Source organism: Talpa occidentalis, unplaced genomic scaffold (assembly GCF_014898055.3).
Source record: "Talpa occidentalis isolate TD23 unplaced genomic scaffold, MPIMG_talOcc4v2.1 talOcc4.9, whole genome shotgun sequence".
Taxonomy (NCBI): Eukaryota; Metazoa; Chordata; class Mammalia; order Eulipotyphla; family Talpidae; genus Talpa; species Talpa occidentalis.
In genome coordinates, this window is record NW_023605305.1 from 15,357,005 (window position 1) to 15,382,395 (window position 25,391).

The 25,391-nt window shown below is 52.6% G+C and overlaps 2 protein-coding genes across 4 annotated transcripts; one reads left to right on the forward strand and one right to left on the reverse strand.

The window, feature by feature from the left end:
- Positions 1-350: 350 nt before the first annotated feature.
- Positions 351-12,905, forward strand: NUDC (nuclear distribution C, dynein complex regulator). Of its 2 annotated transcripts, none has more exons than XM_037501049.2 (9): positions 351-553; positions 2,530-2,607; positions 9,350-9,553; positions 9,645-9,710; positions 10,427-10,546; positions 10,627-10,821; positions 11,939-12,022; positions 12,107-12,225; positions 12,644-12,905. In XM_037501049.2, exons 1-9 carry the CDS (start codon positions 473-475, stop codon positions 12,693-12,695), a joined length of 999 nt encoding a protein of 332 aa, XP_037356946.1. In that variant the 5' UTR covers positions 351-472; the 3' UTR covers positions 12,696-12,905. The 2 variants fall into 2 exon arrangements, with proteins under 2 accessions (XP_037356946.1, XP_054547776.1); XM_054691801.1 differs by lacking the exon at positions 351-553 and adding an exon at positions 1,924-2,343.
- Positions 12,906-14,529: 1,624 nt separating this feature from the next.
- Positions 14,530-21,901, reverse strand: KDF1 (keratinocyte differentiation factor 1). 2 transcript variants are annotated; one of them, XM_054691800.1, is made up of 4 exons: positions 21,844-21,901; positions 16,135-17,204; positions 15,658-15,732; positions 14,530-15,148 (listed from the first exon to the last, which is right to left on the reverse strand). In XM_054691800.1, exons 2-4 carry the CDS (start codon positions 17,171-17,173, stop codon positions 15,066-15,068), a joined length of 1,197 nt encoding a protein of 398 aa, XP_054547775.1. In that variant the 5' UTR covers positions 17,174-17,204; positions 21,844-21,901; the 3' UTR covers positions 14,530-15,065. The 2 variants fall into 2 exon arrangements, with proteins under 2 accessions (XP_054547775.1, XP_037356945.1); XM_037501048.2 differs by lacking the exon at positions 21,844-21,901 and adding an exon at positions 17,550-17,568.
- Positions 21,902-25,391: the final 3,490 nt, after the last annotated feature.

A 25,391-nucleotide genomic window follows, 5' to 3' on the forward strand; every position in this document is an offset into this window, starting at 1 on the left:
CTCAGTTCCCCAGTGGGAGGAACGGACGAGATGAGTAAGGACGCTTTCGGTGCCCCTGTTTTACAAGCTGGGACGGCACCCCCAAGGGGGAAAGAAAAGTTCGTCTCTTTTTAACCCCCACCCAGTTGAGCTCAGAGCTTTCTGGAAGGCTCCAAGGCTTCTGGTGACCATAGCAACTCACGCCAAACTCCAGGGCCTCCGGCCCCGCCCACCGCCTCAGGGACCCGCTTGCTGATTGGCGCAGCGTGCCGGCCAATGGCTGGCGAGGCGGGCTGAGTGCCGCGCGGTCAATGGCCGCGAGCCGGGCCGGGGGCGGGCGGAGAGGGCGGGCGCGGGCGCGTGCGTGTTTCCGGCTCCGCTGCGGAAGGCGGAGGGCTGGAGCCGTTGGGCCGCACGCAAGCCGCAGCGGCGGGGCGAGCGCGGGGCGCGGGTGCGGAGCTCTGACCTGCGAGCGTAGCCCGGGGCCGGCGCGATGGGCGGAGAGCAGGAGGAGGAGCGGTTCGACGGCATGTTGCTGGCCATGGCGCAGCAGCACGAGGGCGGCGTGCAGGAGGTAACGGCCCGCGCGGCGCAGGCCCGGCCTGGTCCAGCGGCGCCCGCCCCCCGGGCGCCCAGAGCCGCGTTCCCTCTGCCCTTCCCTGCCTGCGAGGGTGGAGAGCCACCCCGGGCCTCTCGGGCCTCTGGGCCCCCTCCGTCCTCACCGCGCCCCCGCTTCCGGCCCGGACGCCCCGCGGTGCGTCTCGCTCCCTTAGTATCGATCTGGGGCCCCCGGCGTGCCTCGCTCACTCTATTTCAGCAACTCCAGCATCCCTGATCCCGCCCCAAGTCTCCCAGGGCCTTGGGATCTCTGCCTGCACCCCTGACTTCTGCCGTAGACTCAGCACTACCTTCCCTGTTTCGCTTTTGATAGTCGCCCCCGAAGAGCGTCCCTTAGGGTGCACCCCTAGGTTCCTTGAATCGAAACGTAGTGATTTGCATCTGCGAAGACTTGGGATGAGCTGCTCAATGTGTGCGGGGTGGGGTGAGGGCTGAAGGCGGCAGGGCGAAGTTAGCACGTGGTCTTTTTAGGCCTTAAATAGGAGAACTGTGTTCACTACTGGTGTCCACCACCTACCAACTTGGGACCTTATCTGTCTCCAAACCTCAGTCTCCTTGTCTCTGAGACAGAGCTAAGCATCCTTTTATCTCAATCTCTGTAGGGTCTTGAAGTGAAGGACATGAAGAATTTTCAGTAATCAGGCATGTTTATCCAACAAATATTCGTTGGGTGATTAATGTGTGTCACACACTCACTGGACTGGGTCCTGGAGATACAGTCGTGAGCAGAAACCTGTCGTTGTCATGGTGACACTTACAAAAGAACTTTTCACAAGTGTAGCTCATGTGTGGTGACAAGACCCAAATAACACATAGTGTCGGAACTCCAAGGACCAACCAGTAGATTCTGGAGTTTGGAGCAGAAATATGGAAAATTAGAGTAGGAAGAGCCTGTTAAGATCAGTCCAGAGCTCTTCTATTAAGCAGGCCAAGGGCCACAGAGGGATAGAGATCACCCAAGACCATCCAACAGGCTCCTGACCTGGATGCCACCAGACTGCTAGGCCAGTGTGCTTTCTGCAGTCCATTGCCCGTTGTTTCACTGGAGACAAGTCTTCACTGAACTTTCCATTCCTATTCTTTAGGTGCTTGTGGTAACCAAGGACTCCCAAGCCCTTTGAGGTAGGGCGCAAGTTACTGATTTGCAAGTGTGAAAAGGCTCTCTTCCTTCCCCCTAAATTGTTGACACAAACTGGATTTAGGAGTGAGTTCAGTTTTGGTGAATTGAAAACGTGTTTAGAAATGGGAGTCCAAGCCATGGAGATAAGTTCTGGTGTTGGATTTAGAATATATAAAAGGGCTTATAGGTGCCAATCCCGTGTTACCACTAGATCGTTACATTTAAAAGTGTGACTTAGTGCTGGATGTCAGACACTTAGTGCTGGATGTCAGACAGAATAAGCCATGGTTCTTGGTGTCTACTTGTGAGGAGCTCATGCTCTGCCAGATGTCTTGCTTTGAGACAAACACCGCTCAGGTCCTTGAAAGGTCCCTAAAGGTCTGTTGCTATACCTAAGAAACGTCCCTAAGGTTACAGTCTAATATTCAAGCCCATGCTCTTGACCTCATGGCTACACTGGTACCTCAGGAAACCCCAGGTTGGTCTTACCCAGCTCTGCCTCACCAACTCCACCAGTGCTACTCTGGGATGGGCTTTTGGTATCAGTGTGCAGAGGAAAGCTGTACCCAGGCATGTACACATACCCACGAGAAGTGAGAAATCTACCTTCAGCTGATCTGGGTAAGGTAAGGTCAGGCATCCTGGCACAAGTCACTAAGGCAGGGCCTGTTGAGAGGGCATCTCCTCAGTTGGGAGGCTTAGGAATGAAATAGTCAAGTCCCAGATTCTGTCTAGACTAAGGGAGTTGACTTCTGTGTAGGTGAGGGGCTCTCAGAGTGGCACCATCACATCTTGAGTTTCCTGTCTTCCAGCTTGTGAATACTTTCTTCAGTTTTCTTCGACGCAAAACAGACTTTTTCGTTGGAGGAGAAGAGGGGATGGCAGAGAAGGTGAGTGTTGGGGACCGCTGTCCTTTGGGCAGCTCTGTTTCTTCATTATCAAAAGCTCACGTGGCCTGCCTTTAGCACACTAATAGGATTTCAGCAAAAGTGAGATGCCAAGGTCAATGGGTGGGGTTGGGAATCCAGCTGTCATTGATTGAAGCCCCTCTGTTTGCCAGGTGCTTCTGCCAGTCTCCCATGATCCTTTAGCAGTTGAGAGTGGCTGGTGTTACTGTCACCATTTTTTTATTAAAGATTTATTTATGCATACAAGAACTGGGGCATAGGCCAGAGATGCGGGGGGTGAGAGGATTCACCAGAGACAGAGTGGGGAACAGAACAGGTGGATTGACTGGAATACACTGCTGAGGGGAGAAGCGGGCAAGACAGGAGGGTCTACCATGCCTTATGGGTCACCACCCTGGCTGGGGATGGAACTCGTGCTGCAGTGGCTGCGGATTGCTTCATAGTGCTATGACTTAATCCCTTGCGCCACCAGGGAGGCCCCACTACTGTCATTTTTTTTTTTTTTTTAAGATTTATTTATTTATACAAGCACTGGGTACAGTCAGAAGCGCGGGAGGGTGAGAGAATTCACCAGAGCCAGAGCCGGGAGCAGAGCAGGCAGAAGGACCGAAGTACACTGCTGAGGGGAGCAGCGGGCGGCAGGAGAGGTCTGTGTGCCATGTGGGAGCCTCCTCCGGTGTCCGGGGAGCAGCCGGGGATTGAACCGGCACTGCAGAGGCTGTGGGCAGCTTCGCAACCCAGCGCTCAACCGCTGCGCCACCGGGGAAGCCCCACTACTACTGTCATTTTATAAGCCAGGAAATTGGCTCGGGGTGTTTGATGCTTGGCACAAAGTCTTGAGCTGAGTTGTGGGATAGCCAAGGTTGGACTTGCCTTCTGCCCCGGCACCATGCTTATTGGTTCCTTTTCCATTGAGGATATTTTGTCTAATTACTTAACTGGGAGATAAGAATGGGCGAATGTTCAAAATGGTGCTTAAAACACAGAAATTTAGGAAAACTCAAAGCCAGCCAGTCCTAGATTTCCCAGATGTTGTGATCCAAAGTTCAAATATTTGGAATTGGTTCTGACACCTTGAACTTCTGATTCCTTAGGTTGTATAACATTTTGAAGATTGGTAAATCATGAAACTATAAAATCAGTAAATCACTTCACTGAACTATAATTTTTATAATCTTGATAATTGTTTTCACTTAAACTTGAGACACAGTAAGGAGACATTTTGCAAACTTTCTGGGAATTCATGGTTCTCATGAGTTTGCATTTCTCTGCTGTGCCTTGAAGGCCCAGGCTACTCTTCCATAACACGCAGGGACCCGGGTTCTTGGTGGTGCTACAGGACTTGGTTATCTTCCATTAGTTCTCTGGTCCTTTCAGTCTTCACATCTGTAAAGTGGAAGGTGGGCTCGCGGCCCTGTAGGACCCTCTGGCTCAAATGTTCATTCTGATTTATCACTAGCATCTCCCATTTTTCTGGGGGCTGGACTGCCTTACTGTAACAGCACTCACGCATTTTTTCAACTGCATTTGTTGACCACTTAACCCTTTGCCTGGATTAAATGCCGTGCCAAACCCTTTGGGGCTACAGAGGTAATTCAGACATAGTCTTTTGCCTTCATAGATATTACATGGTAGGCCTCTCCCCCACAACAACAGACAGGCAATGAAGAAGTGGTGGGTGGTAGAGCAGGAGCTCTGAGAGCATAAAGTGGGGACTTCCGTAGGTTGGGAGTTCAAGGAGCTTCCTTTATGAGGAAGTGATGCTCGAGGTATGGTGGATGAGTGAGAAGTAGCTGGAAGAAGGGAGTGACGATACAGGGATCCTCAGCCTTGTCACTGGGGCGGTGATAAGTGCCACGTGGTGGATGGCTGCTGGTGCTCACTTAGAAATCCTTGTCCTGCTCCTTGGCTCTTTGTTTCCTCAGGGTCAGCTCTTCACCAGAGGTTGGGAAGATTCAGTCAGGCAGGACCTGTCTAGCCTTTACGCCTGGCTTCCAGTTGTAACACAGTAACTCCTTTGTTTTGAGCACCTATTATGGGCAGGACCACCAGTCACATCCTTTCCCTGAGCACAGAGGTGAAAAGTCTGTCCTGTTCTCTTCACTTGACAGTGTGCCTTGGATGAACCACTGTCTTTCAGCCAGATTTTTCTCATGAGTGAAGGGGTAATAACCGTTAGCTCATATGGTTGTTGTGAGGATAAGAAGTGGCTGGTGTGTGAGGAGGCAAGTTCACAGGCCTTTTCTAAACCCCTTAGGGTTGCAGATACCTTCCTGCCACAAACTTAACAGAAAGACTTTTACTTTTGATAGCTTTCGGACTAGGAATTGTGGGTAAGATTTGTGTAAAGCTATAATGCTCAGAAAGACAATGTGGCATCGACATGGGAAGAGTCAGTAGCCAGTGAAGTGCTCAGAAAAAGTCTAGTGTTTTTGAGGGTGTAATATGTATCTAGGAGGTAATTCAGTTTAGTCGGCAAAAGATGGCTTAGTCAGTTGATATGTTATTTTTCTATTAAAAAAAAACAAGATTGTACCATCTGTTTTATTCAGGTAAAAAATAAATTGTGTATCAAGAAGAGTCTTGTGAGGAAAGCTAGTCTGGGGAGGCCATGCAAGATTAGAAACTTAGACGCTGTTTAAAAAAATGATAGCTATTTCAAACATTGAAAATTTGTGTTTGGCAAAAGAGACTTGACATAATAAAGTCAATTGAAAAGCAGTAGATTTGGAAAACATGTGCAATGCAGAAGACAGATAGGATTTAATAGCTAATTTAATATGCAGGAATTCTTGTACATTGATAAGGAAAACACAAAAATGGGCAGTTCCAAGGACAGATGCACAGAGCATGTGAAAAGATGCTCAAATTCGTTAATGGTCAAGGAAATGGAAGTTAAAAGAACCGTGAGATTCACTTTTCTTCCTGTCAGCTTTTTTTTGTGTTTGTAGAACAACTGGTGGGGTGTAGGCCAGAGATGCAGGGGTTGAGGGGGTGAGTAGATTCACCAGAGACAGTGGGGAGCAGAACAGGTGAATCTACTGAAATACACTGCTGAGGGGAGCAGCAGGTGAGACAGGAGAGGTCTGCTGCGCCATGTGGTTTAGCTCCTTGATTGGGGATCGAACTCAGGCTGCAGCAGTCACAGTGCTGAGATTTAACTGCTAGGCCACCATCGAGGCCCCTCTATCAACATTTTCAATTGTTTATAGGGCTGTGGAAAGGAGTACTTTGCAGACATTGCTGGTAAAAATGAATTATTGTAAGCTCTTTAAAAACTTTTTTAATAGTTTTTTTTTTTTTTAAAAGATTTATTTATTTATTTATACAAGCACTGGGTACAGTCAGAAGTGCGGGGAGGATGAGAGAATTCACCAGAGCCAGAGCAGGGAGCAGAACATGCAGAAGGACCGAAGTACACTGTTGAGGGGAGCAGTGGGCGGCAGGAGAGGTCTGCGCGCCATGTGGGACCCTCCTCTGGTGGCCGGGGAGCAGCCGGGGATCGAACTGGCACTGCAGAGGCTGCGGGCAGCTTCGCAACCCAGCGCTCAACCGCTGCGCCACCGGGGAGGCCCTTTAAAAACTTTTAATTATAAAAGATACTCAGCTTCACTAGCCATCAGAGAAATGCACATCAAAACCGTATCATACCCTCATACCCATTAGGGTGGCTTCTGTCAAAACAAACAAACAAACAAACAAACCAAAAAGTATTGCGAGGATGTAGAGAAGTGGAAGCCCTTGTGCACGGTTGGTGGGCCTCTGGGAACAGTATGGTACGTTCTCAAAACAATTGAAAATAGAGCTGCCATGTGATCCAGCCCTCCCACTTCTGGGTATATATCCAGAAGAATTGAAGAGAGGTTTGTTCGTGTCATAGCACTATTCACAATAGCCAGCAGGTAGGAGCAGCCCAGGTGTCCTTGGGCAGGCAAGGAGAGAAAGTGCCATATAAGAAGAGTGAAGTTAAAAAAAAAAGACCAGAAGCAACAAGTGTTGGTGGCGTGTGTAGAAAAAGGAGCTCCACAACAGGAGGAATGTGAGCTCATCTGACCTCCATGGAAAAGGGTATGGACGTTTTGCAAAATATTAAAAATAGATCTACCATGTGGTCCAACAATTCCATCCCTAAGTATTCAGGGATAGAGACACTAACTTGAAGGTCTGTGTGTACTCCTGCTCATTGCAAAACTGCTTGCAATAGTCAAGCTAGGGAAACACCCTGAGTGCCCAAGGACAGATGAGTGGATGAGATTTGGTGTATATACAGAATGGAACACTGCTCAGATACCAAAAAAAAAAAGATGAAGCCTTGCGTTTTGTTACCCAAAAAAGTATACGAGCACATATTGTATAATTCCATTTACATGGGGCTTTAGAAGAGGAGTGTGTCATCTCCCTTAGAGTTGGGGGACGTGTCTCCCTCCCCATGGTCAGATTCAGGGCTCATGTTTTGGATTAGGCTTAAATATCTATCAGGGTATCCCTGGCCAGGCTGGTGGGACCACTCTTTACTCCCTTGTGACCCAGCAGAGGTCAGGGGAAGCTTGTTTCCAGGTATGCCACTCAGGGTGTGGGACCGGTCTCCTAGCAGTGGCTCTGCTTTCCTCCTCCCTTGCCCACTCTGCCAGGCTGTGGTTCTGAAGGGTGTGTCAAGATTTGACGCTGAGCATGCTAGTTGGCTCCTGCGGGTGGACTAGACAGCACCAAGTGTCTTTGCCAAGACTGGGCCTGGGTAAAGCTGATGGGAGGAGAATAGGAGGCTGGGCCAGAGGCCGAGGTGATTGGCCTTGACTCTGCCCTCACCTTACCTCTGGGAGCTGGGAAGGAACAGGATGAATGGTATGTGACATCACTGAACGACCTGAAAGGAGAGGGCCCTGCTACCACCACCCCTCGGCGCTGGTTGGCAAATGGCTTGAGTTCAAGGTCTCTCCGATTAGGAACTTGGGACCAAAGCCCTCTGGTGGAACAGTCTCGCTGGCGTAATTGTCTCTTGACTGATTTCTGTCAATACCAGAATGGCCTTCATGTGTTGGCTCAGTCCAGAATGGCTCATTTCATTTCTTCCACACTTATACCACGTCCTGTTAAGCCATTTGGTTTAGGGAGTGCTTTTGGTGCCCTTTAGCCTTGCAGAGAATGGAGATACTGCAGTGTGGCATGGGGCTGGAGGTGTGGGGGTGGTGCGAGGAATTGCCACCAGATGAACGAGAAACCACAGGGCATTTGGCAGGACCCTGGGTCTGGGTGCCCATGGTGACTCGGTGACCCTGAGCCTTACGTCGGTCCCTCAAGCTCTTTCAGACCTCTTCCTCTGGCTCAGAGATGCTTGACATGTGGGTTACTGACTACTGATCTCGCGGTGGGTACCCTGAGAGGCCCCAGGGTGTATGGATCGGCACAGTCGTGTCTCTTAGCTCGTGCCTGGGCTGCCGAAGTAGCAGAGACCAAACTCAGGAGACACTTCATGGTCCTGGGGGGTGAGTAGGAGTTTGCTAATGAACTGGGGGTTGGGGGACAAGGACAGTGTAGGCAGAGAACGGCTTGTGCGAGACTGCTTTTAGAAATATTAAAATAGAGGCAGAGAGATGACCTCTGGGTCACGCAGGTGAACTTAGGGGTGGCTCAACTGAGCATGAGAATTGGCCAGGACTTGTTAAAAATACAGATGCTGCCCTGCACTCCAGGATTTCTGACTCAGGAGGTCTGCAGTAGGGCCTGAGGTACAGCATTTCTACCAAATTCTGGGTGACGCTGATGCTGCAGGTCAGGGAATCACACCCTGAGAGCTGGTCTAGAAGTGAAGTGGAACCTTCTCTCACTTTTCATGGCAGAGGTGGTGCTTCCCCAGCCCCTAGCTGACATGGGGTGGGCTTTGCTGACTTCGTCAGTCCTGACATAGTTGCTTGTGACAGATGAGGAATCTGAGCTTAGAGTCAAAGTTGTTCACTTGTCCACGGCCACAGCCAGATAGTGCCAGGTGGCACGTGTGAAGGGTACTCCTTGTGTGGCAGGGAGACTAGCTAGCAGGATGTAGGTGGGAAGTATGTTGGCAAGGTATTGTGGTAGAGAAGGGATTTGAAATTGATAGCTTGCAAGCTGGGGAGAGGAAGAAACTAGCCTCTTCCCTCAGGAAAGCTCCCTCTTGCATCCTGCTACTGTGGCCGTTCTGGGTGGTGGACAGTGCTGCCCAGCTGGGGCTCATCCTGGAGACTGTACAGCGGGTAAGCGAGACCAGCAGGCCAGTGTGGGCCTAAAGCTCGGAGAGGCTTCTCCGCGGTGCTGAGCCTAGAGCTTTCTTCTGAGGGCTGGCACTGTACTGCAGGGTCTGCGGGTCTCTTACATCTGATCTGCACAGTAACCTGAGTAGGGATTCAGCCTCACCAGTGAGGAATGTGAAACTCGTACATGTTAAACAGTTTGTCAAAAATACAGTAGCCAGAACTCAGGTTATCCAACTTCAGTGTCCATGCTCTTAATCATTAGACAGTATTTTTAAAAAGTAACTGCTCTTTATTGGGCGCAGGTGTTTTGCAGGGGTACTCATTACAACACACATGAGCAGGTGCAGATTCGCTCCATTTTACAGATGGGGAGACTGAGGCTCTGAGGCTATTGCCTTGCCCAGGTACCCAGGAGGTAGAGATGGGACTGACTCCTGGCTTTGGGGCACTGTCCCTTGCTTGCCCTGATGTCTCATTACCTTCTTTTCCTTCCCCAGCTGATCACACAGACCTTCAACCACCACAATCAGCTGGCACAGAAGGCCCGGAGGGAGAAGAGAGCTCGGCAGGAGACTGAGCGGCGGGAGAAGGCAGAGCGGGCAGCCAGGCTGGCCAAGGAGGCCAAGTCAGAGACCTCTGGGCCGCAGATCAAGGAGCTGACTGATGAGGAGGCAGAGAGACTGCAGCTGGAGATTGACCAGGTAAGAGTGGGTCGCAGCCCTCGCCTGCCTCATCCCCTCTGGCACTGGGATGTGAGGACCCTCTTGCCAACTGCTGTGTCCTTTGCCACAGAAAAAGGATGCAGAAAATCCTGAGACCCAGCTCAAGAATGGCAGTCTTGGCTCGCCAGGGAAGCAGGTGAGATGGAGTGCAGAAGCTCGAGGGCTTCTGGTGCCTCTCCAGCCTTGCCTTTCTCTGGAATGTTTTCCTCGGCTTTGGCCATCCTCCTCCTATTTTAGGATCCCAATCAGAGGCATTGGGACAGAGGGTCTGGGTTTAAAAACAAAACTGACTGACTTTAAGCCTTGGCAGGAAAGTCCAGGAGCCAGAGAGGGCAATGCCTGGATCTAGGGTGGGGGTGCGGGGGCGTATAGGTCTTTCTCACACATCTGGGCTATGTGACCCTCAAGTGTACCCCCCACTAACTCCAGTCCAGCTTCCCAACAATCCTGGGGACATTGATTTGACTTTCCATAGGTTCTGGTCTGAGACTGGGAGTCTCAACCCTGCAGACACAGAAAAAGGATATCGATCATTGTCTGCCTGGTTTTATTTAAGAACAGCCTCACTCCCTGGTCACCTTGTCACACTGGCTTCCCAGCTTCCCTGACTTGGACCCCCATCTGGGTCCCGTGGGTCCTTTTCTGACTGTCACTGACCCCCAACAGTGTCCTTTGTCACATGGTAGACAGTGAGCACTCGGGGGGGTGGTCAGACCAGGTTTGACCACTGGCTCCCAGTGGGCAGAGACCGGGCCTGTTTCATTTGCCACTGGGTCCAATGCCATCTCTGGGCCTGGCCCGGTGGTGTTCAGTCTGTGTCAAGTAAGTAACTGAGAACCCCTGACTGAGCAGGAGGCTGAGGAGGACGAGGAAGAGGAGGATGAGAAGGACAAAGGGAAACTGAAGCCCAACCTTGGCAACGGGGCTGACCTGCCCAATTACCGCTGGACCCAGACGCTGTCAGAGCTGGACGTGAGTGGCAGGGCCGGGGTGGAGGTTGGGGAGCATCCTGGGTGGCCCTAGGCCCTTCCTGACTGCCCTGTCCCATGCAGCTGGCAGTGCCCTTCCGAGTGAACTTCCGGCTGAAGGGGAAGGACGTGGTGGTGGACATCCAGCGGCGGCACCTCCGGGTGGGGCTCAGGGGGCAGCCGGCCATCATCGATGGGGAGCTGTACAATGAGGTGAAAGTGGAGGAGAGCTCGTGGCTCATCGAGGATGGCAAGGTGGTAACGGTGCATTTAGAGAAGGTACGAGAGGGCCTCCCCGGTGGCGCAGCGGTTGAGTGCTGGGTTGCGAAGCTGCCCGCAGCCTCTGCAGCGCCGGTTCAATCCCCGGCTGCTCCCCGGCCACTGGAGGAGGGTCCCGCATGGCGTGCAGACCTCTCCTGCTGCCCACTGCGCCCCTTGGCAGTGTACTTCGGTCCTTCTGCCTGCTCTGCTCCCCGCTCTGGCTCTGGTGGATTCTCTCACCCTCCCGCGCTTCTGACTGTACCCAGTGCATGTATAAATAAATAAATAAATCTTTTTTAAAAATTAAAAAAAAAAATAGAGAAGGTACAAGAGATGCGGCTTCCGGGGGGGGGGGGGGCGAAGAGGGGGTGGTGTGGGCAGGCATCTGCTCATTCCCTCAGGGACTGCTGGGGGCTGCTGGATATAACTCATTTAATCCTCCAACAAGACCGAAAGAAGGCCTGATACATGTTGAGTCAGGAAAAGGGCCACTGAGAAATCTGCCTGGGCTCCTCCTCACAAGGGGTGGTGTCGGGATTGAAAGAGTCTTTGGTCCAGAGCCACGTCCGTTGGTGCGTGTGTGTCAGTTCAGCAGACACGCGGACGCTGCTCTGTGTAGGGCTGTTCAGTGCTATGAGAGCAGCCAGCAGTGCAGAAAACAGGCCCCAGGGAGCCTATGTTTTCCCCTTCACTCTCCTTATGGAGGTGGGGCGCAGGCACCAATAAATAAAGGGGGTCTCGAGTCTGTACCAGGGGTGCGAGGAGAACTTCCATGGCACATGAGTCCCTGTCCGGCCCACCCAACTGGCCGTTGCTGCCTTGCACCCCTCTTTCCCCTTGCACTTGTTTTCCTCCTCTGTGAATGTCCTCCCCTCTTTCTTCATCTGGCCCCTAAAAATCCAGCCATGTGTGTCTTTCCCTTCACCCTGGGTTAATATCTCCCTCTGCGCTATATTCTTCCTCTTGTAACTGGCTCTGTCTCCCCTGGCTGCTGGGTCGAGCAGAGTCTTGCCCACCTGCACCTCTGGTCCCAGCCCAGGCTTGCCTCTGGGTCCCAGGGGCAGGATGTGGATGGGGGAGAGAGTTGGGTCTGGAAGGGTCAGGAGGCCACCTCCCACCCCTGGTGTTCCCACAGATCAACAAGATGGAGTGGTGGAGCCGCTTGGTGTCCAGCGACCCCGAGATCAATACCAAGAAGATCAATCCTGAGAATTCCAAGGTGAGTCCTGGGGGTCTTCAGCTGGGAGTGAGGGCCCTGGCTCACCCCAGAGCCTCACCCATCCCGTTCACTGCCTGCCCCCAGCTGTCAGACCTGGACAGCGAGACCCGCAGCATGGTGGAAAAGATGATGTACGACCAGAGACAGAAGTCCATGGGGCTGCCCACGTCGGACGAGCAGAAGAAACAGGAGATTCTGAAGAAGTAAGCAATTCAGACGTGGGGTTTGGGGAGGTGGGTGTCTGCGGGCTTGGACCTGGTGATAGCAACTCAGTGGGTCATTGAGCAGGATGCAGGCGCCGCCCTGCCCTTCTAAGATGAGACAGTGTTTATGGCTTTACAGCCTTGGCTCACCTACCCTAATCACTCGCTTGAGGTCATCTTGAGGCCAAGGCCACCTCGGGTAGGAAGGGGTGACTGGCAGTCATTGCCACCTCCAGGAACACAGAGCTGTGCTGGTGCTCAGCTCTCAGCCCCGGCTCACATGGGCTCCAGGCTCAGGGACCCGGCCCATGCTGTCCTGGCTCCAAGTGGCTCAGGGTCCTGCAAAGATTACTCCCAGATATGGGGTAGGGGAGAAGGCGTCAGCCTGTTTCACCTGTTTTCTACTTTCCCTCTCTAGGTTCATGGATCAGCATCCAGAGATGGATTTTTCCAAGGCCAAATTCAACTAGCCTGTTTGCCTCTTGAATTTGTAGGGCTGAGCCTCCATCCACTTTGCTTCCTCACACGTCCCTGGAACCTGGGGGACCTCAGGATTGGGGCAGGTATGGGACTGGCCCAGGCACATAGGTCCCAGGGCATCATGGGAGAAGGACTGGGGCTTTGGGGTGGTCTTGTCCTCCCCAGTTGGCCTGCTGTTACACATTAAAACTATTTACCCAATCCCACTGCTGTCCTCTCTTCCTCAGCTGGGAGCTGGGCTTCTCACTCCTGTTCTGCCATGTGACCGAGGGCACATCTTTGCTCCTCTGTTGGGCTCAGTGTCTCATTACTTAAAGGGAGGATTAAAACAAGCCTTTTGGTCTGCATAGGATTCTGAGCAAAGGTGAGTTTTTCTGGCTCTAGAACATATGGCAGAATCTTGAAGGGGTCCGTGACTCAGAAAAATTTAAGACCAGCTGGACTTGCTGGTTCCATTTTCATCCCCTACAGCACATTTGTCCTTCATCCCCAAGTGTTTCTAAAACTACATACTTGTTTTAGGGATCAAGAATAGCAAAGACTAGGGGGACTGGCCAGGCTGCTACATGGTTCTGGCCAGGAGGATAAAGTCCAGCTTGTGTCTCTGTTTGTGAGTCTGACCTGGGCCTCTGCAGACTGTAGCATTTCTCAGTCAGCCTCTGGGGAGTGCTAGGGCTGAGGAGCTGCTCGTCTTTGTCCAAATCCAGCCCTGGCCCACTTTGGCCAGAGGGTAGTGCTTACCAGTGCAGGGGCAACAGAGGTTATGGTAACGGCAAGAATCTTGTTTAAGTTGTGAGTGATCCCTGAATTTTCTGGAATACAACATGTACTTTTGGTATTTCAGAATAGCTTGTTAAGGACTTAGAGACTAGGCAATATCCAGCTTTGTCCAAACTCCATAAACCTTTTTTTCAAGGAATGCCAGTAGTAGTTCCCAAGACTGAGCTGGGAAAGTGGTCCTTATGGTCATGGCTAGGGTGGAGGGACCACTGTTCTGTGCTGTCCAGTGCTAGCTCTGGGCTCCAGCACCCTGTGGTCACTTTTATCTTGGCACGGCCTTGACCTGGATGAGACAGCAGAGCCTAAGGAGAGAGGCCAGTTTTATCAACTGGAACTTGGCCTTGAGGTTATAGCCCCAAGGGACAATTCTGTGTCTGATAGGAAGCTGGCCAGACAAGGGCAGCTGACTAGTTGCTTCCCAAAGAACTTTGCAAAGGGCTATGGGGCTGCTGGGGAGGGGGGGTACAGGCTGGTTCTGGGTACCTGCTGGCTTCTTCAGTTGAGAATGGGCTTGAGGGCCTGCTCTGCCCTCACTGTGAAAGTACTAACACCCTTTCTGTGGGGAGTAATCAGGAGCCTGAACCCAGTTGGGCTCCTACATCCCAAGTAGATCAGCTTGCCAGCTTGGGGTCAAAGCTGCCAAAAAGCCAGCTCCCAGGTGGAGGCAGTTACTAGCAGCAGAACTCACTGAGTTGCGACACCTCTGAGCCCCAGCTGCCCCTGCAAAAGCACAGCCTCACTCCAGGTTGCCAGCGAGGCCAAAAAGAGCGGTGTAGCTATGATTCATCAGCACCAGGTTGGTGGTAGGGATGGCATTCTGGGGGTGGGTGGGGGCTGATAAATGCTCAGGGATTTGGGGGACACTTCAGGTGGCCAGAAGCAAATTGATCTGTCACTAGAAAGTTGGTTGGGCAGGTAGTCCAGACTAGCCTGCCCAGAAGTACTGCTACCATGACCACTTACTGGAACTTGGTTAGGTAGATGATGCCTTGAGCTATCTCAGAATACTGACTCCAAGAGGTGGACACAAATCCAGGCTGATGCTCCATCCTGGCTCCAACTCTGAACAGCACTCAGGTAAATGGGACAGAAAGGACAGTGTCACGGCAGAGACGACCAGGGGGACCCATTAACTTTGTACTTGTAACACGATCATGTTAACATGTAGAACATCAGCCAGGAACCCAACTGCTCAGCAACATGATGTGGAGTGGGCCCTGCCCACTGCCTGTCCCCCAACCCAACCCACTGAAGACGAGTTTTGTATGATGGGTTCAGGTAGTGCCTCAGGGGGTAGAGTCAGGATACGATCCAGAAGGTAGCTCCTAAGTCTTTGCTTTTCGTGCCCCATATGGCCTGGTGACCAGGGCAGGAAGGGTCAGGCAATTGGAGGTCCATGGGGATGCGGGCACTGTGGCCCAGTGAAATGCACGTGGTCCAGGGACCAGTCAGCCAAGGCAGGAGGAGCCAGAGTGGGCACTGCTTCAGGGTTCATGGTCCTGCCCCCCACAAAGGGAATCCTGGTCCCCCTCTTCATTCTGTGCTCTCAGAAGGGTAGGGGCCTCTGGGCCCAGTGGGGGTCAGCAGTACACCTGGAGCAGAGGTGCCCCCGATGAGTCTGTGTCAGTGCCCTGGAAGGATGAGTCGTGGCTGGCCGGGTATCCTGAGGGGGAAGGGAGGAGGGGACAGGCTGAGAGAGGGAGGAGATCCTCCAGGTGCGTGGGCAGGGCAGAGGGGGGTTGGAGTTGGGTTAGTCTGATCCTGGTTGGGTGACCCACTTGTGCATTTCTTGACCTCAGAGCCCCAGCTTCACTGCAATGACCTATTCCCAGGGGTCATCTTGAAGACCAAGATGACGGCTGTAGAAGCCACGTGGGGTGCCTGCAGCACCAGAGGGCTGGCCGCCTTTCCTCTGCTTTCCTTCCCAGGACCTGGCTTACAGGTTGGGGTCCCCATCACTTGCAGCTAGCTTGTTCTGGACACGTGGCCCTCTAGTCCTGGGGCACCCCCCTGAAACCCTTTAAGTCAGTTTGCAAGATTGGGGTGATTTGTGGCTGCTCAGGCCTCTTGTTCCTTTGTGAGCCCTTTCTCACCCACCCTGGGAGGCATAGAGGCAAAGGGGGGCCCCTAGGATAGTCTCTCCGCTCTGCACTCATCAAGTCAAGACCAAACCTGGCGTTCCATAAGGCCTCAGCTTCCGGGCGATGGCATCTGCAGTCGTCTCCTGGGAGATCTGCACTGTCAGTTCTAGGGAAAGAACATGGAGCAACGTCATTATCATATCCTTTCAAACTTCCTCACTCTGCTCCCAGCCCAATGAGGACTAGAGAAATAAGGTTAAAGAAAAACAAAAAACCAGGCGCGTGCATGCATGTACATGTACGAGGGTGGGTGAGACTTCTGGTTAGATCAGGACAGGTCAGGGGTCAAAATTCATATGGGTTCCTGGGTCCTATTAACCAAGAAGGCAGGTGGTAGCAGGCAGGTGGTAGCAGGAGTTGGGGCCCCTTAAGGGATGCAGAGAAGTGGACAAAGGAGAGAGCAGGGAATGGTTCAGGGGTGGCCCCACAGTGGCCCAAGACTGCATTGCAACCCTCCCTTGGCCAGAGCCTCCTCCATTCTGCCCCTCAGTCCCGGGTCCCCACCTACCATCCTGGCTTAGCCCTGAGCCCACCATGGTCTCATGGCCACTGTCCGGGGCAGCAGCAGTAAGGGCGGCCGCCCGGGAGGAGCGCCCCTCTGTGGTCTGCGGACGGGCGCGGCTCTTTCGGGTACTGATGCGAATGATGCCACGCACCAGGCGCCCCTCGGCATCCTGCTCATCTAGATGGTAATCCTGGGTGATGCTGCTGATAAGGTCGGAGATCTTGCTGGTCTTCTCTAGGAACACCGTGTCTGACGTGCACTTGGCCAGCTCGTCGATCTGATGCACGCTGAACAGCTCCGTTAGCTTCTTAAAGATGAGCACGTCGATCTCTCGGCTCGACATGGAGCCGCTGCCTATCTCGGGCAGGTCCAGGTCCGACTCGTGGAAGGAGTAGTACTCCTCAGAGCCCCGGGGGCTGCTGGCAAGGGTGCTAGGCAGGCTGTGCCGCATGGGTGGGGCCTCTGCCAGTGGCTCCTTGCAGCAGGAGTCCACATCGGGGGCTGGGGAGGTGGTGCTGCGGTAGGGGTACACTGGGATGCCTTTGAGCTTGACATCAGGGTAGCTGAAACTGCTGCCCATGTTTGATTTGAGCCTCGTGCCGTCCCGCCGACTAGGGGGTGCCCGATCGGGGCTGGGAGGCACTCCATTGTGCTCTTTGGCCCAGCTGGCTTCTGTAGCCCCCTCAGTGGAGTCCCCGGCAGACAAACAGGGGCTGCAGCCCCGAACACAAGCTCCGCAGCGCTGGAGGCAATCCCGGCAGCGGCGGAAGCAGAAGGCAGCCCGGCACCAGTCCCACACCCAGGGTCGCCAGAGCAGGCAGCAGGCTGGGGGCTCAGTGGCTGGCTCAGCAGAGCCAGAGATGAAGGTAAGGCTCTCAGGCCCATGGTGGCCAGGGTCCTTGGGGTCTGCTTTACGGGTGCGGCGGCTTGGTGGGTGCCGGGATGGCTCCTCATATGTCTCCAGACATAGCTCTGATGGACGCTCCCAGGGTCCCAAGCGTGGGGGCCCAGATGATGGGCGGGGGTGTCCAGGGCGGGGCATGGCTCATCTCATGGTTTGCTGCAGCCAGCACCTGAGGGTGAGAGGCCGAGGAGGAGTCAGGGTCAGGGGCGAGGCAAGCTCCTGCACTGACCGAGGAGCTTCAGGCTCTGGTTTCTAAGCAGTTTGTGGTGTGGACTGGCCCAAGAGTGCCCACAACCCTCATCTAGTGCTCCTCTGCTCCCCGAAGAGGAAGTTCTCTCTGGGTCTAACCTACACGTCAACATCTGGGATGGCTACTCTTGAAAAAGCAGGCAATAGCAAGTGTTGGTGAGGATGTGGGGAAGTTGGGGCCCTGGTGCGCAGCCAGTGGGAATGTAAAATGGAGCGGCTGCTGAGGAATACAGCGTGGCGACCCCTCTGAAAAATGTAGACTTACCATATGAGCCAGCAATTCCACTTCTGGATATATATTCTGCAACAGATATACAAACATATGTCCTGGGATCCTGCTTCTGGGCAATGGTCTCCCCCAGTTTCTTCCCACTGTTGGCAAGCCCAGCCAGCACAGAGCCTAGGAGGCTGCTCAACAAATGTCCTTCCTTCCATGTGACTCGCTACAGAACTTGATCTTTACCACATTGCCCCCATCCCTTCTCCAGCCCCTCCCTTCAGAACTGACATGGAAGTGTAACAGCTCGCTGTCAATATTTCAGTCCAGGGCCTCCCTGGTGGCGCAGAGGTTGAGCACTGGGTTGTGAAGCTGCCCGCAGCCTCTGCAGTGCCAGCCGCCAGGCGAGGGTCCCACATGGCGCGCAGACCTCTCCTGCCGCCCGCTGCTCCCCTCAGCAGTGTACTTCGGTCCTTCTGCCTGCTCTGCTCTCCCCTCTGGCTCTGGTGAATTCTCTCACCCTCCTGTGCTTCTGACTGTACCCATTGCTTTATAAGATTTTACAAATAAATAAATCTTAAAAAAAAATATTTCAGTCCAGCTCAAGTTTGCTCTTCTAGCAGCATTTAACACTAAGTACTTTTTGCTGCCTTTGATTAGACAAAAAAGCTGGGCCACAAAATATAGCATCTTTCCCTTTTTAGCTGGGTTGCTAGTAGGCTCAGAGCTAAGACTCCATTCCATAAGCACTGAGCCTGGTTCTGTGTTAGGTATTGTAGGCCAAAGATGAATGAATTATAGACCCTGCCCTTGTGATTTCCACATGCTTTTGTAGGGAAAAGATGTTTAAAAGTTCTTAAGATGGATAAATGAGGCTTTATGGGAGGAAATAACTGCCTGAGGAATTAGGGAACATTGTCTAGTGATGTATTTAGGAGGATCCTTATCATGTGTAGGGTTTACTGGGCAGCAACTAGGATTAGCCTGGGCTTTCTGAGACATTGATTCCTTCTCTTTTTTTTTGTAGTTTTTTAAAAAAATATTTATTTATGCATACAAGAACTGGGGTACAGGCCAGTGGTGTGGGGAGGTGAGAGGATTCACCAGAGACAGAGTGGGGAGCAGAACAGGCAGATCTACTGAAATCCACTGCTGAGGGGAGCAGCTGGAGAGATAAGAGAGGTCTGCTGCACCATGAGGGCAGCTCCCTGGCCGGGGATTGAACTTGTGCTGCAGTGGCTGCGGATAGTTTCATGGGTTGCTTCTTAACCCCTTGCACCACCAGGGAGTACCTGATTCCTTACTTCTTTATCCCTGATGGCACTGGGTTCTCAGAATTGGCGATGGGCAAGGAATCTGGGGCTAGATAGCAGATGTCTGTGTTCCAGTTCCGGTTTTGGCTCTAATAGGCAACATGCCGCAGGCAAATCAATGTCATCTCCCTAAACAAGGCTACCATCACCTCTCACTCAGATACTATCAAGACTCCCATTTTGGCTAGCTCCATTCCATTCTTCTTGTAGCAGCCAGTGAGAACTTAAAAAAAAAATCTGGAGAATCTGGCAGACACCACCTTAATCATATGATCAAAGTTAATATCAAATAATGGGGCAAACCAACATCCATGCCTCCTGCTACAATGGAGGACTGTAAGGAGGGTCACATGACTTACAAAGTAGTCCTGACAAAAAATGCCCAACCTGAATATAATCATGAGGAAGCATCAGGCAAAGTAAACCCATGTTGATGGACATGACAACTACATGGATCAAGAGAGAAAATTGGAAATTGGATAAAAGAGATAACTGGTGAAATATGAAAATAGACTATATTTAATAGTATTAGGTCAATGTTAACTTTCCTGAATTTGATTACTATAGTTATGTAAAATAATATTCTTATTCTTAGGAAATATATAACAGCATTTAGGGGTTACGGAGCATGATGTCTGTAAACTAATGTCAAAAGGGTCACAGGAAACCAGAAGGCATATGTAAACAGAGAAAGACAAAAAGGGAGGCAGGGACTATCAGCCATGGGAATGGTGCGGAGAAGGCTACAGTTCTTTACTCCTACAACCCTTCAGCCCATGCCCCCACTCCTTCGCCAAGCACCCTCCGGAACCCAAGTTAATGGGAGCCCCACATTCTTCTCTGGGCTTTCTGTCAGCTGAGTCGGCTTTGAGCCCATTGTTTGAAGAGGAGTATGTATGGTCCCGAGGGACAGGGACGCTGTCTGATTCCTTCTGCCTCAGTGTCCGGAACAGGATTAGGTACAAGAAATGCTTTTGGGGACTGACACATAGTACAACTAGGGCTTTTGAGGAAAAGGAGAAAGGACTTAGGCTCTAGTGTGACTGGACTGGGGGAGCAGTAGTCTGGGGTGGGGGAAGAAAGTGAAAAGTGAAATTGTAAGATGTGACTTTAAAATCGTTAACAACCCGGAGAGACAAGTGGTGAAATTCTTAGCCTTGGTTTGAGTACTGGGATGGATATGGATTCATTCATTCACTCAATTAACAAACATTTACTGAGGGCCTACTGTGTGCCAGATACTGCTCTAAATTCTATGGACACAGTGGTAAAACAGACCAAATTCCCTAAACTCAGGAGTTTGCACTTTAGTGAGAGTTGATTTGTGGTGACTTGCATTAAATCAATTACTTCTCACAGCCCTATTGGTAGGTATAATTGTTATCATTACTATATTGAGACAGAGAGGATAAATAAGTAGCCACACATCTGCTTGGACCCAAGCGTCTGGCCCAGACTCCTTTTTGCTACCCCATCCCATTGGTTACTTGGGAGAACAGGGCAGTGAAAGTGGCTCTGCCCGCTCCATGGACAAGCCAGTGCCCAAGTGCCCACACAGGCAGCCCTGAGCCTTCCAGTCTCAGGTCTTAGATGAGAAGATGACCACATCTGTACCGTTTCAACCACTCTGAATTCTGGGGTAATGGGTTTGTAAGAGCATCAAGGGTTTACTGATGATGGTCTGGGTCACTCTCTTCCCCCACCTCCAAGGCTTCAGGATTCACTATTTATTAAATCCATCCAACAGACATTTACTGAACACCTACCACCCCCTCCCCACCTCCCCCAATCACACTGTGCTAAATGCTGGGGGAACAGACGTGAATGGGCAAGAAACAGGCTCCAGCCCAAGGGGACTTGCCCTTTATTCAGCACTCACATTGCCCTGCAGGTATTATAGCTCCCTCTCATATCAGGTGTGTGGAAGCTCAGAGGTGAAAGAGACACCTGGCTGGAAAGGGATGGAGGAGGATTTGAACTGTGGTCCCCAGACTCCAGAGCCCACATGCTTTGCAGGTGCCACACATTTTGAATAGGGGCGGGATAGGGAAAGAGCACAAGAACTGGGGTAAGGACTGTGCCTAGTCTTAGTTTCCCTCTCTTCTTGGTCCTGAACCCTCCTAAAATCATCCTAAGCCCGTTTTGTACAAGTTATATCTCCTGCATCCTGCCTCCCAAGCCCTAGCGCTCCTTTGGTTCTGTGAGGGAAGCTCACTCCCCACTTGCCTGGGCAAGATTCTTGGCCTCAATTTTCTCATCTAGAACAAGGGGAGAGAGTAGTGTCTTCGTGGGCCACCAGGAGGACTAACTGAGACATCCCTGATGACTGGCATCCGGGAGGGGCTGCATTTTCGGTCACCCCCAGCGCGGGGGGTCTAGCTCCACGGGCACTCAGGGGCCTGTCTCCACGCGACCCTCTCCTCCCGCAGTCCCCAAGACAGATCGGGCCGCGCCAGCCTCTGCCCCACTGCCGGGCCGGGAGGGGCGCCCCAGTCCTGCCCAAGAAACAGACGTCGACCCCAGCACCAGGCATCCGCGCACCCTTCATCTGGCCCAAAGGCTCAGCCCGCGACTCCCGCATCCGCGGGCACCTAGTCCCGGGACAAGGGCGCCCCAGATCCTGGTACTGCCCGTCGGACTAGCACAGCCTCGACAGCAGCAGTGCCCTCGGGGCGGGCACACCTCTCCAGCTGCTGGGGCCCTCCGCCCGCGGGCGGACCCAGCCTCCCTCCCGCCTGACACCAGTCCCCGGGCGAGCACCGCCCCCTCCCGTCCCGACGCCGCCCCGGGGGCGAGCACCGCTCTCGCCGCAGCCCCGCGCGTAAACCCGGCCACCCCTCACCCAACTCTGCCCGCGCGACCCAGGCGCCCGCTCGGCCGCTCCCCGGCCCGGCCCGCGCACCCCGGAAGTGGGAGGGTGGCCCCGAGGAGCCTGTCCCGGGCCGCTCCCCCGCCCGGGCGTTGCCTCGAGGGTCTCTCCACGCTGGCGCCGCCCTGGTTCGCGCCCCCTCGGCCCGCGCGGGGCTTACCTGTCCCGCCAGGTGAGCCGCCTCCGGCTCGGCCCCTCCCCCGCCCCCCTCGCCGCTCACCTGGGGCGCAGGTGAGCGTCTCGCGGGAGCGCCGCACGGGCCGCCGCTGGGGACACACTTCCTGCCTCCGCGAAGCCGCCGCGCACCTGGGCCGAGGCCCCGCCCCGGGGCTGGGCGGACGGGCCCGCGCCGGGGAGTCACCCGGGGCCTAGTCCGGGTAAGCGAAGCCTGGCGGGGAGGGGGGACGGAGGCGGTGTCTGCGGATCTGCTGAGTGGGCCTGTGGCCCCAGCGGCCCCTGAGCGCCGGCCGAGCGCTTTCCTGGACCTCACAGGCCCCGCTCCAAGCCATGTCTGCTGCCTTCCCGGACCTCTCGGCCGTGTGATTTATACGTTTCCCCGTACTTCTTTATCCCAACACTCAACACACTGTTATTTTCTTGTCTCTGTCTCTTTCCCGAGAACAGCGCTAGGCTCCTGGTGCCCAACGCAGGGCCTGGCATATGCTAGGTGCTCAGCTAATAATCTCTTGAATGCCAGACTGGGCTGGAATTTCTCCCTTTGCCCTGATGGCCCATCTGGTGGGTTCCTGTTTTCTGTTGTGGGACGGGCAGGAAATCTGCAGGTGAAGTACCTCTGCTCTGGAAGTACATGGAGGAGTGGGGGTCACCTATGTAGTCCTGAAAGAAGTATCTGGAATCAGGGCAGGTGGCCAAAATGCGCCATGATCACCATATCCCATGTGTCTTTGTAAGAGGCAGCTTCACTGGGAAACAAAAAAGTCAGGTCTCAGACTAGCCTGATCCCCTTAATAACAACTTAATAACAATGACAGTCCCAGTAAAAAGTGACTTTTAGGGAGCAACTGCAGGGTCCAGACTAAACTCCTACTGAAAAGCTACATACAGTAAAATTCACCCTTTAGTGTACAGTTCTATGAGTTTTGGAAAATGCATGTAACTACCACCACAATCAAGACATAGATCAGTTCCATCACCCCCCAAAATTCCTCTAAACCCCTCAGTCATCAGTCCCTCCCCCCGACTTCAGCCTTTGACAACCACTGGTCTTTTTCTGTCTCCGCAGTTGTATCTTTTCCAGAACATGTTTAGCTGCAAATGTACAGGAGCACACTACACAAATCCTGCTTCTGTTGTATCTAAAATGCAGTAGATTAATAAGTAAGAGTATGACAGCTGAAGACCACTCCTGTCTCACAACCTGCTGCTCCCCTCAACAGTGTATATCAGTGGATCTACCTGTATTGCTCCCCACTCTGGTTAATCTTCTCATCCTCTGCACCTCTGGCCTACATCCCAGTTTTTATATGCATAAATAAATAAAAATAAATCCTTAAAAATAAAAATGGTTAAATGGCAAATTTTGTATTTATATATATATATATTTTACCATAATAAAAAAACTCAAATTATGATACTTTTTTTTTTAAGATTTATTTATTTATACAAGCACTGGGTACAGTCAGAAGTGCAGGAGGGTGAGAGAATTCACCAGAGCCAGAGCAGGGAGAGGAGCAGGCAGAAGGACCAAAGTACACTGCTGAGGGGAGCAGCGGGCGGCAGAAGGGGTCTGTGTGCCATGTGGGACCCTCCTCTGGTGGCCGGGGAGCGGCCGGGGATCAAACAGACACTGCAAAGGCTGCGGGCAGCTTCGCAACCCAGTGCTCAACCGCTGTGCCACCGGGGAGGCCCAAATTATGATACTTTTTTTTATAAAAAGATTTATTTATTCATACAAGAGTTGGGGTTGGGCCTCCCTGGTGGTGCAAGGAGTTAAGCACAGCACTGTGAAGCTATCCACAGCCTTTGCAGCAAGAGTTTGATCTCCCAGCCGGCCAGGTTGCAACACACATGGTGCATCAGACCTCTCCTGTCTCGCCTGCTGCTCCCCTCACCTGTGTATTTCAGTCAATCTACCTGTTCTGCTCCCCACTCTGTCTCTGGTGAATCTTCTCACCCCCCACACCTCTGGCCTACACCCCAGTTCTTGTATGCATAAATAAATAAATCTTTAAAAATAAAAAATACATAAGAGTTGGGGTGTAGGCCAGAGGTGCAGGTGGGTGAGAGGATTCACCAGAGACAGAGCAGGGAGAAGAACAGGCAGATCTACTGAGATCCTCTGCTGAGGGGAGCAGTGGGCAAGACAGGAGAGGTCTGCTGCGCCATGTGGGTCAGCTCCCTGGCTGGGGATCGATCTCAGGCTGCAGCAGTGATAGTGTGATAGTGTGATAGCGCTGAGACTCAAGCCCTACATCAACAGGGAGGCCCCAAATCATGACACTCTTGAAAACAAATTCAGGTATACTTATTGGCCCAGAATTTGACATGACAAAGGAAAGAGAAGTCGACGAGAGTGAATTTTCCAGGCAATAACCCACCTCTCTTGTGCAGTTCACCTTTTTAGTTGATCCTTACCAAAGCCCTACAGGTAGGCATTGTTCTATGCATGTTAGAGATGGGGAAACTGAGGCATATCAAGGTTAGGTCATTTGTGGAAGGCAAAATGTGACGGAGTAGAGGTGCAGGGCAGGAATCCTGGCCTTCTGGCTCCCAGTGCAGGGCTCCTTACTGTGCCCTTGTCCCAGTCCTTAAAGTTGTATCTGGTTTTCTGTCTAGGTAGTGAGACCTGCCTTCCTAGCCAAAGCCACCTGAGCTCAGCTCTGCCTCTTGGCCATGACCTGGGGCCATTGTCCTGGTCCTCGCCATCCAACTGCTGTTGTTCTGCTCTATTCAACTTTTATTTTTCTGGTCTCCTTCCTCTGTCACCATTCAGGTTCCTGGGGTGGTAACAGAGTTGGGGGAAGAAGGAGGTGTCAAGGATGACTGGGTTTCTGGCTTATGCAACTGGGTTGGATGGAGATGACTGGAGATTTGGGGTATAAACTGGATGTTATACACCTGTTAAATTTGCAGATTTGTGAGTTAGTCAAGAACTATCACAGTTGTATATGTGGATGCCAATCACAGAAGCTGCAAGGCCTGCTGCTTTGGCCTTGGGGAGGAGGAGTGGGTCTGGGGCTTGTGGGTCTCCAGCCTCTTTCATTGGCTGCTGCTTGCCTTTCATGTGCTTCTCCTGTAAGGGCACTAGGGGGCAGCACACAACAGTGGAAATTGCAGGAACTTGGGCATCATTTGGCTGATGTGGAGTCGTAGGTGCACCCCTGTTCTGTGTAGTGTGAATTTAACCCCTTTGAACTTAAGCATTTTTAAAAAGGATTTATTTATTAATGCATACAGGAACTGTGGTACAGGCCAGAGGTGTGGGGTGTGTGTGTGAAAGGATTCACCACAGACAGGGTGGGGAGCAGAACAGGCAGACTGACTGAAATACACTGGTGAGGGGAGCAGTGGGTGAGTCAGGAGAGGTCTGCTGTGCCATGTGGGTAGCTCCCCGACCAAGGATTGAACTTGTGTCGCAGCAGCTGCTGATAGCTTCATAGGTTGCGTCTTAACCCCTTGCGTCACCAGGCAGGCCCAACTTCAGCATTTCTTATCTGAAAATGGGTTTAATGTGAGGCGGGATAGTAC